Here is a 15,383-nt window from a genome sequence, read left to right on the forward strand (position 1 = left end):
CAGAGAACACGGTTCCACCATTTCAAAGCCCAGAGTTTGGGCTGTACACAGTTATAAGAGTATTCCAACTGTGTTCCACTGCAGGGTCTAATACGTCTTGTGTAGTTTGTTGTAGAGTCCTGAAGGGGACAGTGTAGTGTAGTTGATTTTAGAGTCCTGTAGGGGGCAGTGTAGTGTAGGTTATTGTAAAGTCCTGTAGGGGGCAGTGTAGTGTAGTTGATTGTAGGGTCCTGTAGGGGGCAGTAAAGTATAGATTATAGTAGTGTCCTGCGGGGGGCAGCAGGGAGGTTGAGCAGACTCCGACGGAGGAAACAAAGGAGCGCGGGTGAGTTCTTAAAACGCCTGTTTTTTCTTCTTTAAATCCATTAAAACCGCGGCTAAACTCCGGATTGTTCCTTGAGTGTTGGCTGAAGAGCGTCGCCCGGAGACCCGAGGGTTTGGAGGCAGAAATTAGCGGCGATTCTCGCTGTTTTTGGCGGTTATTGTTAGGTTTTGTGAACGGCGCTTCGTTCAATTCACACCAACACATTTCTTGAATATTTCTAGAAGATTATTCGCAGGGTTATTGTAAGCGTTAATGTTTTTGACTATAAATGAATATAATAAAACATAACATAAGTGTGGCATTAATGCTAAAATCAGGTTAGCTTAATGGTATTTTCAGTTTAGAGCCCGTTCGCCGCTTAGTGTTCCAATGTTCCCTTCCACCTTAAACGGTGGGGCGCCAGAATGGAACTGCTGCAATATTTAAGGTGGAACGGAATATTTGAACGAGAGGTTGGTGGCTGTCTCCCCCTTAATTCTGGTTGTGACTTGTGATTCAGTCTTATCTAGCCAAATTTACCCTTTTTATGCATTCAAATGTTTTTAATGCATTTTTTGTGTCTTTTGTGAATCGCCGACAAGCACGAGGGTCTTCACTAACGGGGGCCTGCTCCGAATCGCCTCGCTCCATACGTAGTGTGCTTCTAAGGACACCACGCTGCGCTCAGGAGCCAATGGTTGATAGTAACTGATTTTAACCGTGTAAATCCTTGAGTAAACACCCTATCTAGTGCACTACAGAGGGTGCAGTGGTTTGGGACACAGCAGCAGACAGAACGCCCTGAAGCGGCTAATAGGGATTAACCATTTGTAGTTGAGAGAATCTGTACCTGATACATGTGAATTTTTTTAGTGCCAGATAACTAAACCCAGAACAGCGCAACCCCGTGCCAGATGAACCAATGAACCAATCCAGTGATACATAATTAAGGCTAACATAATACATACTAGCCTGGTGTTAGATAACTGAGGCTATCGCAGAGCATTGCTTGATAATAAGGATAACAGAAGAACCTAGTTCTAGATAACTGAAGCTTCCACCAGCTGATAAAGACTAAAACTTCACGATGCTGTTGTAGTTGAGGGCTGATCCTGTCTAAACCAGGTTAACACGGCCTAGCTACATTGATTAAAACGAAAAATATTTCAAGACGTCGTCTCTTCTGAAAGCTTCAATAAAAATTGAAGCACGTGTGTTCTCGTTTATTTATAAAATATTGTTCAGAGACAACCCTGGGAAAGTTTGTCCTGAAGCTTTCAGGGCGAGTAACGCAGCACTGACCCGTTTTCCGGCAGATCTCACCGCGGCTCCCGGGAACAGGACTACGGGGATTAGGATTAAACGATTTCTGGTTCTTAATAAACATTAACTTTAAACCATTGAATGATTTCTATAATAATAATTATTATTAAAAACTGCTTTAATTAGTTTCTCTGTACGTAAATGCCGTGAAAATGAAGTTTTGGGGGTAAGGTTGAAAATGAGGTTATTAACGAGGTTGACAATATTAAATACTTAGGAATTATATTAGATTCATGTTTGAATTTTGATAAAGAAGTGAAGAACATCTGTATAAAGTCTTAACTGTTATATTTATCAGAAGGTATTTATTTTTTAGTACAAGTTGGCTCTTTATGCACGCTATATTTTCACATCTGTCCTACGGTATCACTTCCAAAACCCAAATAGGTGCCATCCTTGCCGCATATAGTCTACTCTAACGTAAAGCTCACTTTTACATATTTGTAAGGTCACGCTCCCCTTTGCTCAGTGAGTTTGATGTAAAATAAGAGTGCACTACTAGAGTTAACGGAGTAAACGGGCTTTAATGAACGGTGATTGTCGTATTCCTTTGTGTAAAACTTTTTTTTGGAAAATTGGCATTCTCCGTTAGAGGACAGTTTACCCATTGAGTTGAAAATGCAGTCTGTTACTGATTTTAGAAGAGGCATTTAAGAAGAAAATAAAGAAAATCAATACAACACAAAATCAATACAATACTACTATTTTGTTTATCTGTGCATATATATATATATATATATATATATATATATAAATACACACACACCCTTTTTTCCCTTTTTAAACAATTTTCAAATAGCCTCCTATGGACTGGTGTTGTAAATTACAAACACTGTATATAGTGTATCTGCTTTCTGTGCATAATTGTTTCAGTTCCAGTGTTGCTGAATTGTCAAATTATCATTATCAAATAAATACACACACAGACTTATACGTTAGATAACAAGCCCAATGGCGCACACAGCTGTGTATCGAGGTGGTCGTGTGCAATGATAGTTCTGTATTTAACTCGTTCTGCTTGTGTGTGTTTGGGTTAGTTTTGAGCGCTCCTGCTGTATTTGGATGTTTTTGTGTAACTGAATTGTTGATTGATGTTTTTTGATTCTCATGCTGCAGGATGTTTGGGTGTTGTCTTGACGACTGAAAGCTGCCTATTCGTCTAATAATAAATAAATGTTTACTATTTCAGAACCAAATGATGGAGTTAGACTGATTCCCTCAATCCGAAAAACATCATGTCAAGTAAGAACTCATTTCAGTTTAACTGAGTCTAAGCACCGCCCACAGACACTGACCTGTAAACACGGCTTTGGGCTCTGACAGCAGGAAACTGCTTCTGGACCCTTGTTTCTATTTGTTCAAACAAATTAATGACTCTCTACGGCCATGGTTTAGAGACAAAATAAACACGCACTTATTTACTGTTAGAGTCAGTGTTTCTGCACGAGTCCGGTCGCAGTGTTTTTCAAGGATGAAGTTGTCGTTTTTACTGAACTCAATTTTTGTGTCAGAGAATAAATCCTGTAAGAATTTCATAGTTTATAAAAGAATAAAGTCGACATTTCCCTCTAAACTCATTGTTTGAGTATTGAGTTGCTGTTTCTGTGAAATTTGAGTCAGCGTCGATTCAAGACTCAAATGGCAACTCTTTTCCCAAACAAAGAGGGACTCTGGTTTGAGTATCGCCATTTGTTTCTACAGAAAAAAGCCAGGAAATAAAATCATAAGACTCTACTTTATAAATCCCCAGTAAAACGCTGTGGTGCTGACCTTGATGCTGCGGTGCTCCATTCCTGATCATGTGTCCGTGTTTTAGCAGTGTCCCTGAGCCGTGGCTGTGACTCTGTGATGACAGGGATAAATATAATAAATGTAGCGCTTGTGTTTGGATCAAAGCGTGAACTTTTCAATGTGACGAATAAGTAAGCTTTAATTCTGCCTCTTCATTAAACGATCAGTCAGTCATTTGTCATTTTGTTTTTGTTCCTCGCAGAGCGGCCGTCCTACGCCCCGCCCCCTGCCCCTGCCCCCACAACAGTAAGTAACTCCACCACACATCAGTCATCCACAAGGCCCCACCCACTCCATCACACAGGTCCTGCCCCTTCTACCAGGCCTTACCATGGAGAGGATTGTGGGAAGGGGACATGTTCTTTGCAAGGCTAGAACCTTATCTAGAACCTCTTGACCAACTTTGATGACAGGAAATTATGCAAAGCAGTATTTCTCCTCGGTTAGCCAGATAACTTCATCCTGATGAAAGGATGATAGCAGCTCAGAATAGGAATGATCCTCAGCATCATCCCCAAGTTATCTGGCTTACATCTTTAGTTTAACCAGATAACTTAATCCCAGATTGGCTTGTTCACTAAGAAGGTACCTCCGCTGACATTAGGCCCCCGATTTCTCTGTTAACCAAATAACTTGAGCCCAATGTTGATGGTTGCCCATTAGGAAGCGAATACCCACGGTTAGCCAGCTAACTTAAGCTCTTTGTTCAGGATTGTTTATAACTGTCAGCTTCTGGCTGTTGTCTATTGACATTGGGATTAAGTTACCTGGCTTAATCCAGGGCTTCTCAGTGCACTCAAGGCTAAATGTCTTGTCTCAGGACGATACATTTGAATGAAAGTTGTCTGTCTAAACTGAGCAGTATTGAAGGTGTTTTGTTAAGCCAGATCACTTAAGCTCAGTGTTGAGGATTGTCCAATAGGAGCTTCTCTCTGGCCCTCAGCTCTTCTGCTATTGGACAGTTGACCTTGGTTTGAGTTGTGTGTGAACAGAAGAGTCCAGGATTTAACCAGATGACTTAAGACAGGAGCTGATTGTCAATGAGGATGGTCGCTGCTTTCGTCTTGAGACAAGATTGTCCTCTGGTTTAAGTTGATTGGTTACACTGAGTAAACCTGGCCGTTCTGGATTGTCCAATAGGAGCACATCTGCTCTTTTCCTATTTGTCGAGCCAGACCTCATGGGTCGATTGGAGAAATCCCGCTGTGTGAAATTGTCCTGATTCTCAGGCTCAGCTCTTGTCATTGAAATCATCTCATTGAGTTTGCCCAGGCCTGACCCCCCCTCCCCCCATAGTGTCTGTGGCTTGGCTCCAGATGGTGTAGGACAGTTTACAGTTTGTGCTGCTTTCTGCATGTGTCTCTTAAGCAAATCATGAAAAGACAAAAGCAAAACAAAGCAAAAACAAAAGGCTAAGCAAAAGCAAGATTCTTTCTTCCTTTTCTCATTTTTTATTTGTCCCTTCCTCCCTCGTTTGTGTCATTTCTCATTCGTGTTTTGTCTCATTTGTCTCCATCAGCAAATGCCCACCACCCCTGGGTTTGTGGGGTACAACCCATACAGCCATCTGGCCTACAACAACTACAGGCTGGGAGGGAACCCCGGCGGGAACAACAGGGTAATGGTAGGATCCAATAAAACTAGCCGCAGTGGAGGAGCTAGCACGCCAGAGCAGGTCACGCTAACGCTAACCCAGCCGAGCCGAGACAGACCAGCCACTTAGACAGTGACAGACTCAGGACACACACAGAAACTTGTCTTAATCCTAGGAGATGTTTCTAACGCACCACTGAGGTCCTGCACTTAGTCCCGCCTCTCGTGCCCAAATAAGGAGTTCTGGGTCAGAACCAGAGGCACGGTTCTGTTCTGTTAATCACCAGCTCATTAAGGAGCTCTCTATGAATAATGCTATATGCTACAATCTAACACCACTCTGAATCACCAGCTTAAGGATCTCTATCACTAATGCTACATGCTACAAGCTAACACCGCTCTGAATCACCAGCTCATTAAGGAGCTCTGTATCAATAATGCTACATGCTAACATCACTCTGAACCACCAGCTAATTGAGAATATCTTTATTAGTAATGCTATATGCTACAAGCTACAATGCTCTGAATTACCAGCTCATTAAGGAGCTCTGTATCAATAATGCTATATGCTATAAGTGAGCACTGAAATGGAAGACGAGTACAGCAACAGATCTGGTTCAGAAGCTTGTTTCCCCACGGGACACAACTCCTTATATGGGCATTGTGCCACACCCACAGCTCCTTATTCGTGCGTGATGCAGGGCGTCAGTGGGGGTTGATGATAGTGATGATGTCATGGGTAATTGTCTCAGCTCTAGTTGCTCCATACTCCTCTCATCACTTCCCTAAACCACACCCCCCCTTTTCCAGCATGCTTTATTGGCTCTCTTCTGGGGAGTTGGTTTTAGAAGCGTCCCCCTCATGGTCGCCTCGTTTTTACCGTTCTGCACGAGCAGCTTGGCCTTGAGGTTCAGCTGGTCACTCGCAGCGCGCCACACCTGCTTAGGATGGGGGTGTCCAAACTTTATAACGGGAGGAGGGTGTGTCACGAACCAGAGGGAGACTCAGGCCTAGATGAATTATTGTAGAGATCCTGGTTCAGCAGGAAGGGGTGTGTGGGGAGGGGGGGTTAAAGTAAGTTTTATTTCTGCCTGTTATATACACCAAAAACTACTGAAAATAATGTTTCAAGCATCAATTGTACAAAGGGAAGAAAATATATATTAATGGCTAACACCTGGTATGTTATACCAGGTTTTTTTTTGTTTGTTTGTTTTTCAGTTACCCCTCCTCTTTGAAAAGCAAGGTGCTAAAAATTAGCATGCTGTTCCATCTTTGACCACAAGTTTAGGGTTAGCAGGCTCAGCAGTCTGCGTTTCATAAAGTCCACGCAGCTGTTTTCTCAGTATGCGTTTTGTGTGTTCTTACATTCTCTTGTTCTTGGGAAATGGCATCAGTCGAAGCCCAGGTACTGTTTCATTTCAAGTCCACATCTAGCCGAGTACAGTCTAGATCCATGATGTGTTCTTGCTCCGCCCTAACATCGAGGATACATTGGGACGAGACATCTGTAGACTGGAGAGAGTCAGATATCAAAGAATGCATTTCGCTCCAACCTGGCATTTTTCTTCCCACTGAGACGGTGACTCAAGTACGCCAGCGTTCCAATTACAGCATGCCCACAATGTTCTCACGTCCTTGGAAATTTATACTCACGAGTCCAACTTGTGTCAGTGACAGTGTTTGCTTGTGTGTGTGCCCAGTGCGGGTGGTGGGGCGTGCACTCCTGTGGCAGTATGAAATGAAGTCTAAGTTAGACTGCTCCCTTGTGGTAAAAGATGGAGCAGCATGCTAATCCTGAGCACGGTTGTGGGGCATTTCGTGTCCGCCTCTGTTTGCGAGAGACTGACATAATAGGCGTTAATTTTGGACACCCCCTTTTCAGGACGACCACAAACCACCATCAAAGGCAGCCGCTTTGCCTTTGAAGTCATTAACCCCATGTGCATGGACGTCCTCTGTGGACGGAGTTTGTTTTGGTGTTGGTTGCCCTGCCCTCTCCATCTTCAGTTTGACCCTCGTTACTCATAGTGCTCCGTGCTGTGGCATTTGTTTGTGTGTGTGTGTTGTAGTCCACACTCCTTTTAACCCCCATTAAAATGGCTAAGCGCTAACATGCTGTGTGGTTGTGTTCCTCCAGAACTCCTCCGGGATCACAGTACCCAAGCCCCCGAAGCCTCCTGACAAGCCGCTGATGCCCTACATGCGGTACAGCCGGAAGGTAAGCAGGAAGGTAAGACACCCTCGGTGTCTGCTTTTACTGCTTTTTTCACTGGAGCGCTCTCTGCTGGATGGAAACAGCAGGTGGAACAGCCCTTCCACAATCTCCCTGGAGGACCACGCAACGGATCGGACAACTACAGCCTCTGAGTTTGAGGGAGTGGGGGTGTGGGGGGGTCATTCTGTTGTTAGATCAGAATGTTTAAAGGGTAACGGATAAGTATTTCATAAATTGTAAGAAATTGTGGCTCCTCCATGAGCTTCAGGTGGTATAGTCTTCCCTCAGGCTTCTCTGGATGACCTCACTGGATCAAACCATTGCAAGCTGCTAATCGGTGGGGTGGGGCACATTTGCATTTTCTATATAATCTGTAAACCATTGCTATAATCCATAAACACTCTCTGCCAGTATTCATATTTTCTATTATGTTATTCTTGAAGTTCTGTTTTTGTGGTTTTAAGTTTAGTTAGAGAAAATTTGCAAAAATCAACATGAATCTACTGATACTTCTGTTCATTTCTTTTCTCTATTTAGAGCTTCCTCTTCCTCCACTCCTCTTCCACTCTCCCTCCTCCTCCTCTGTTTAGGTAAAACCTTTGCCTTGTGTGAAGTTGTTTGTGTTTGTCTTCCTCAGGTCTGGGACCAGGTGAAGGCGTCTAATCCAGATCTGAAACTATGGGAGATTGGGAAGATTATTGGAGGGATGTGGAGGGACCTGACAGACGAGGAGAAGCAAGATTATTTAAATGAATATGAGGCTGAGAAGGTCAGTGAAGATGTGTAAATAACCACAAGTACGTTTTGGACCCTGAGCCTCTGCCTGACTTTCAGCTCCACCTTAACCCTAGCAGCATAACTCTCTACCACACCTTAAACTCCGTTTTGCATTAAAGCCCCTGGGAACCCATTTTGAATTTTTTTTGTATGATTCTAAACTTGGGTGTTATGTGAAACATTCAGCAAGTTTAAATAAAAAAACACAAAACAGAAATATGATAAATCTCTCCTCGGAAATGACCAAAATGCATTCCTTAGAGCTCTGAGAATGGCATGGGTGTGGCCCAATACTAATGACCGTGGGATGGACAGCTGACTGTTACTGGAGAACAATGTTTACGTTAGCATGGAGAAACACAGCCTCAAGACAGAGCAGTCGCTGCGTTTTTACTCTGAACTGTGGTTGTCATTTTACACAAGATAACATTACACAATAAAATGGCACAGGCGGGTAGAAGCCATTCATGTTGGAACCTACAGATGTCTTTTGTCATTTGTGTCTGTGGCCGTGGCTATCTCTGCTGTGTTGCCGACCGAGTGTGTCTGCCTTCCCCGTTGTTACTCTGCTCTGTGCCCTGGCCAAGTGCGGCTGATAACATATGCGGACATTAAACAATATGTTTACTAATGTATTTTGCATTATTTGAGCTGGGTTTTTTTTGTGCCCTATAGGATCCATGGAGGAGTTTCTGTTTAGCATCAGTTATGAATATTTATTACCTTGATGTGTAGCTCAGGCATCTTCTGCCTAATGTATTTCAGTGTTTGAAAGGAAAAAAGCCTTTAAATCCTGCTTTAAGTGGCAGGAAACTCTGATTAATGGAGATTACGGTGCACGGCGCCTCACGCAATACTCTTGGTGGAAACAAAAAGAAAGCTGCGGTTGCCTTGCCTGACTCTGACTTACTGTGGAATGATCATGGAGTGTGCTTGTGTGTGAGCTCTCTCGCAGAGAACTAGCACTTGGTTGAAGGGGCTTTGGGCCACAACACTGAGACTCGAAATTAATATACTGTTAAACGGACAGCTTATTTTTGTGTTTAATATATTTATTGAACATTTTACATTATAGAAGCTTTTTACAAAGATAAGTATTCAAGAAATGCCCATGAGAGAAGGAAAAAAAAAAAAAAAAAAAAAAAAATATATATATATATATATATATATATAACAAACAGAAAGGCTCTACCCCCTAATAATGAAAAATCCCAGTCCTCGCTGTCATGAAATGCTATTCAAAGGGTGTAGAACAGTATATACTGATGGATAAAACCAGATCAACCAGTATAGCTAGAAAAGAATAGGAAAAAAACCCTATTACTGAACCTGTGTTGAGGGTTGTTTTAAAGTAGCTAACACATCCCCAATCCAGCGTCCTTCCACCCCAGAAGGATCAGACAGCGTGCCAGAAATGTTGAAAAGGCGATCACCTTGTGTCCCCCAACAGGTAATATCAAACCCCCAGCAACAACCCCAAAAAGGAGCATAATTCGATTTGGGTTCAATTTAATGGCAAGAACAGCAGAAAGGGCTTCACAAACACCTCCCCAAAGTTTTACTTCTTTCCACGGTTGGGTCTACTTCTGGATACATCTTAGCCAGTTTAGATTTATGAAGATGCATCCAGTGAACAACTTTAAATTGAATAAGGGAGTGTCTTGCACACATGGAAGAGGAGTGGATTCTCTTTAATATTTTAGCCCAAACTGTCTCACTAATTGTGGTTTGCAAGTCTTGTTTCCAAGCTAATTTTTCTGTGGGAGTGGGAGGAAGATGCAAATGGAAAATCAGTCTCAAAATGGCAGAAATCGCTCTTTTCTTAGTTGGGTTAAATGATATCAATTATATTATTGTCTGGTTTATCTGGGAACCCTGGAATGGAACGTGAGACATAATGCCTAACTTGTAGGTACCTAAAAACATGTGAAGTAGCGAGGTTAAATTTAGAAGACAACTGTGCGAAAGAGGCAAACTTATCTTCAACAAAAAGATCTTTAAAGTACTTCAGGCCTTTTTTGAACCAGATTTTAAAAGTGGCATCTTGCATCGACGGGGGGAAAAAAACATTTGATGCTATTGAATTAGAAAGGTCCATATTTCGAAGGCCAAAATATTTCATAAATTGTGAATAGGTTCTAATAGAGTTGTTAACTACTGGGTTAATGATTATCCGATTTATGGAAAAAGGTAGAGATGCTCCTATTACTGAAGATAAAAATTGAGGGTCACAGGACTTTCTCCATCTCAACCCATATGGGGCCTCTTTTATCAAATCAATAATATGCCCAAAATGACAGACACCAAAGATTAGTTGCCCAATAGTACTATCTATGATTTTGAAGGGCCAATCCACCAACTTGTTTGGATTTCTGTAGATGATCTTTTCGCAGGCGTGGCCTTTTCCCATTCCAAATATGTTAATATAATATTTTTTTTCATTTAAAAATTTTTTTTTTCATTTTAATATAAAGCTTTTTAAAACAGGCATTGAGAAGAAACACAGGAAGGCACTGGAACAAGTATAGATACCTATCTATACAAGTATAGATACATTTTAATCACATTCACTCTCTCAAGCATAGAAAGCGGGAGGGGAGACCATTTAATCAAATCTTGTTCGATTCTAAGTAGTAGTTTGTCAAAGTTATTTCTTTTGAGATCTGCAAAATCCTTAGTTACAGAAACACCTAGGTAAACCAAGCTATGCTAAGCAATCTTAAAAGGCACCCTAATATTTGCGAGAACAGTGTTATCTAAGTTTATTGGCAAGAGCTCACTCTTATGTAAGTTTAATTTATATCCTGAAATTTTCCCAAATTTAGTGAGAAGGTCTAAAATAAAAGGGATTGTTATCTCTGCCGTGGATATGTACAACAGGAGGTAATCAGCAGGTAATCAGGTAATTGTGTTCTGTACAGCCTCTGTTAATACCAAGGATAGAACTACTAGATCTTATAGCTATAGCCAAGGGCTCAATCGCTAATACAAAAAGAAGAGGACTCAAAGGACGTCCCTGGCGAGTCCCATGATTTAATTTGAAAGATTTAGAATAAAAGTGATATGTTGGGACCATAGCTGAAGGGTTGGTATATATTAACCTAATCCATGAAATAAATGTTGCACCGAATCCAAATCTTGCCAATGTCTCAAAGGTAATTCCATTCTACTCTATCGAATGCCTTCTCTGGAGAATGGAGAGAATGCATTTCGAGTCAGCCTGAATTGTGGTGTATATAATGTTTAACAGACACCGTATATTAAAAAAGGACCGTCTATCTTTAATGAAACCTGTTTGGTCTGGAGAAACAATGTCTGGCATTCTCTAATTGTCTGGCCAGTACCTTAGCTAATATTTTGTAGTCACAGTTTAACAGGGATATTGGTCGATAAGATGCGAAGTCCAGGGGGTCCTTTATCTTTTTTTGGTAACAATGTTATATAAGCCTCGTGCATAGTGGCAGGAAGAGACCCTCTCGCTAGAGAGTCAGAGTACATGGTCGCTAGCACAGGAGTAAGTTGTGCAGAGAATATGGCATAGAACTCATTTGGTAACCCGTCTGGCACAGGAGATTTCCGAGATTGCAACATTTTGACTGCCATCTCAACCTCCTGCTGCGTTATTGGTGCATCCAAGGCAGAGAGACAGTCATGAGACAATGTTGGAATAGGTAGATCCCTTAAAAAAATTTTGTAAGAGATCGGAGTTGCTGAGCTTATCAGAACTATACAATTCTTCGTAATACTGTTGAAAAGCATCGCTTATCCCCTGCTGATCAGTGCTTGAGCCTGCCATTCATTGTGAGATTTGATACCTTTAATAATTTGTTTAGCTCTTATGCCTTTTAATTGTTTTGACAATATCTCTCCAGCCTTATCGCCGTGTTCATACAAGTTAGTCCTATTTTTCAATAACAGGTATTCTATAGATTGTGAGGTAAGTAAATCGTATTCTGCCTTGAGTTTCAAGCGTTCCTTATACAATTCTCGGGATGGAGCTTGTGAGTTCTTAACATCTATGGCTGCAATCTGACCCTCCAAATCCAATTGTTTGGCTACGCTATTCTTTTTCTTTTTGGCCACAAAAGATATTGTCTGGCCCCTTAGATATGCCTTGAGCGCCTCCCAAATAGTTGAAATAGAAACTTCAGGAGTCACATTAATATCCAGGAACAGGGAAATTTGACCTGAGAAAAAGTTTTCATCAGATAATAAAAGAGAGTTAAACCTCCAGTGTCTCCTAGGTGTCATTACTTCAGATATATTAAGTTTAAGCACCAGCAGAGCATGGTTGGATATTACTATGGCTTGATATTCACATGATTGAGCATCCACAATTAGTTTATGGGCATGAGGGGGAAAAAAAGAATATTGTCTATCAAGTGGATGAATATGGCATTTCAGAAACGCCAAATATCTGAAATGCCATATTCATTAAGAAAAGCTTGTAGACAGGAAGCTGATTTGGATGTGGCCTTACCTGGTCTCACTGATGATCGATCAGCAGCTTATTTTTATTCTTGCTTGGTATTCATTAAAATTAAGGCCTTCTAGTTCAGTAGGTTGTGCTTTGCTGAAGACAGCAGAGTAAAAATAAGCCGCAGTTGGCTCAATTAACCTGATAATTACAAATTAATACGCAGTATTTAGGCTGATACTATAAAAAAGTAAATTGTTATTAAATCAGTATAGTTACAACCAAATGTAACGACAGAAGGCTCAGCTCCAGAGAGTGCTGAGCAAGAAACTTGCTGCTGTGGGCAGTGCTGAGATCTGTGTGCTACACTGCACAGCAGAGAGGAACTAAACCTGGGTCTCAGACTAAACACAGATTATTCACTCTGTGCCACCTTAAACCCAGCAGCATAACTCAGTGCCGCCTTAAACCCAGTGGGATTTGCATTAACTCCAGATTCACGTTCCGACTGTAACCAGACATGTCAACTATTTCAGTCTCTCTCTCTCGCTCTCTCTCTCTGTGTGACAGATAGAGTATAATGACTCTCTGAAGGCATATCATAACTCCCCTGCGTACCTGGCGTATGTGAACGCGAAGAACCGAGCGGAGGCGGCTCTGGAAGAGGAGAGCAGACAGAGACAGTCTCGCCTCGACAAAGGAGAACCGTACATGAGCATCCAGCCGGCGGAGGACCCAGATGGTCAGCATTCACACACACTACCTTCACTTGCCCTGTCACCCTCACTGTACCCTTATTTACCGGGTCACCCATACTTGCCCTGACTGTACCTTCACTCGTCCTCAGTGTGCCCCCACTCGCCCTCACTGTACCCTCATTCACCCAGTCACCCCTACTTGCCCTAACTGACAAATATTTATAAACATTTCCATAATTGCTGCTGTTTAATACATGTGTGTGTGTGTGTGTAGACTATGATGATGGTTTCTCGATGAAACACACGGCGGCGGCTCGTTTTCAGAGAAACCACCGTCTGATCAGTGATATTTTGAGTGAGGTGGTGGTGCCGGATGTCCGCTCAGTCGTCACCACGGCCCGGATGCAGGTTCTCAAACGGCAGGTCCAGTCCCTCATGGTGCACCAGGTACGTGAGTGGTTAGTGATCTCCAAGGGAGTGTGTGTGTGTGAGCTTTTTTATTTATTTATTTATATATTTATTTATTTTTTCCTACAGAGGAAGCTGGAGGCGGAGCTTCTGCAGATCGAGGATCGACACCAGGAGAAAAAGAGAAGGTTCCTGGAGTCCACAGAGTCCTTCAACAGTGAACTGAAACGGGTGAGAGTCCATCACCCCCTGCTCTCAGCTCTATTCATTTGGGGGTCAAGACCATATCAGGCCACACCCACAGCTCCTTATAGGGCACACACCCACAGCTCCTTATATTGAGATGAATTAAAATAGATACATGAGTGCACAAACATTTAAGTTAAAGCATGGAGTGTAGTGTAGGTACTGATGTGTGTCTGTGTGTAGCTGTGTGGGCTGAAGGTGGAGGTGGACATGGAGAAGCTGGCGGCTGAGATGGCGGCGGCAGAGGAAGCTGCTCGGAGACGGGCAGAGGATAGGGAGAAGGAGAAGGAGGCGGCAGAGCAGGCAGAGCGAGCCAGTCAGGAGGATGGACAGAGCAGTGGAAATGGGGGAACGGAGAACACGGAACCCATCAACTTGGAGAGCAAGGAACTGCAGGACAAACCCAGCCCCATGGAGACAGGTCAGAGACACAACACACACACACTCTCCCAATACCCAACGCGCGCGCACACTCTCCCAATACCCTAATGTCCTCTTTATCTCTCTCTTTCTCTCTGTGTAGATGAAGCTGTTGGAGAGGTGTGTGAGGGATCTGTGGAGGGAGAGGAGCGTCCCCCTGTGGAGAACTCTGTTCCTTGTTCCTCTGAGGTGGTGGAGGGAGGGACGGATGAGGGGACAAGTGACAGCGCCGCAGTGTCCGAGAGCAGCTCAGGACCTCCTCCGGACACTCCTGCCCCCCCCACTACCACTGAGATTGGCCCAGACGACCGCGTCCCTGCACCCGGCCCGTAACTGAGCGCCGGAATACAGTCAGCCACTCTGACCCAGTGGAAAAAAAACCCTGAGTGCGCTCTCCCTCTCTTTCTCTCTCTCAACCCTACCCCCCTTCGGTGTCGAACACTGGCACTCGGGGAAGGGGTTTCTCACTTTCCTCACTCAGATCCCCCAGGTCACCCCCCCCCCTCACACAGATTCTACCCAAGACTAAGCCCGAGTGCTGAGGGTCTTCTGTTCCTCTCTCCCCACAGCTCCCCAAGTTCAAACCCAGCCACCGGCTTGTCCAGGGACTCTGGCTCCATCTCTGTATCCAGTCCTTAGTTTGATCTGAATCAACTTCTTTCTCTTTGATCTTCTTTCTTTGATCCAGAGTTTGTAGACTGTTTGATTGTGATTATACGCATAATTTCTTTCTTATTAAAATAAACAACTCACCACAAACTTGACACTCCCCAGACTCCTACCCCCTGAGTCCCGCCCACACAACTCGACAGACCCCCCAATCCCCCCCCCCCCCCCCCCAGACTCCCACCCATACACCTCAACACACATCTCAGACTCCTGCCCACACATTCAGACACCCCCAGACTCCAGCCCACACACCACACAACCCCGCAGAATCCCGACCACACACCTCCACACAACCCCCCAGAGTCCTGCCCGTACCCCAAATGGGGTGGGGGTTGTCGACCAGTTTTGAACGGTTGTCTGTGTTTTCTGGAAGTTGTTCATTTCTCAATAAAGTGATTTCTGCATCTTTTTTAAAAAAAAAAAAAAATCAACTGCCTTTCTCCTCCTTTGGGAAATAAAGGACAGCGACAGCAGAAAAAGCACAGTGCTCGCTCCCTATAGCTCCGTGTTCATTTCACT

The 15,383-nt window shown here is 43.3% G+C and overlaps 1 protein-coding gene across 7 annotated transcripts; it reads left to right on the forward strand.

Moving 5' to 3' along the window:
* Nucleotides 1-229: 229 nt before the first annotated feature.
* Nucleotides 230-15,033, forward strand: smarce1 (SWI/SNF related, matrix associated, actin dependent regulator of chromatin, subfamily e, member 1). 7 transcript variants are annotated; one of them, XM_066641993.1, is made up of 11 exons: nucleotides 230-325; nucleotides 2,817-2,869; nucleotides 3,621-3,664; nucleotides 4,938-5,042; nucleotides 7,152-7,244; nucleotides 7,867-7,998; nucleotides 12,994-13,165; nucleotides 13,396-13,568; nucleotides 13,659-13,760; nucleotides 13,959-14,196; nucleotides 14,299-15,033. In XM_066641993.1, exons 2-11 carry the CDS (start codon nucleotides 2,863-2,865, stop codon nucleotides 14,526-14,528), a joined length of 1,296 nt encoding a protein of 431 aa, XP_066498090.1. In that variant the 5' UTR covers nucleotides 230-325; nucleotides 2,817-2,862; the 3' UTR covers nucleotides 14,529-15,033. The 7 variants fall into 7 exon arrangements, with proteins under 7 accessions (XP_066498090.1, XP_066498094.1, XP_066498092.1 ...); XM_066641997.1 differs by having other exon boundaries at nucleotides 231-325; nucleotides 7,152-7,232; nucleotides 14,299-15,032; XM_066641995.1 differs by having other exon boundaries at nucleotides 231-325; nucleotides 4,938-5,036; nucleotides 14,299-15,032.
* The last annotated feature ends 350 nt before the right edge of the window (nucleotides 15,034-15,383 follow it).

Source organism: Hoplias malabaricus, chromosome 13, assembly GCF_029633855.1.
Source record: "Hoplias malabaricus isolate fHopMal1 chromosome 13, fHopMal1.hap1, whole genome shotgun sequence".
NCBI classification, from domain to species: Eukaryota; Metazoa; Chordata; class Actinopteri; order Characiformes; family Erythrinidae; genus Hoplias; species Hoplias malabaricus.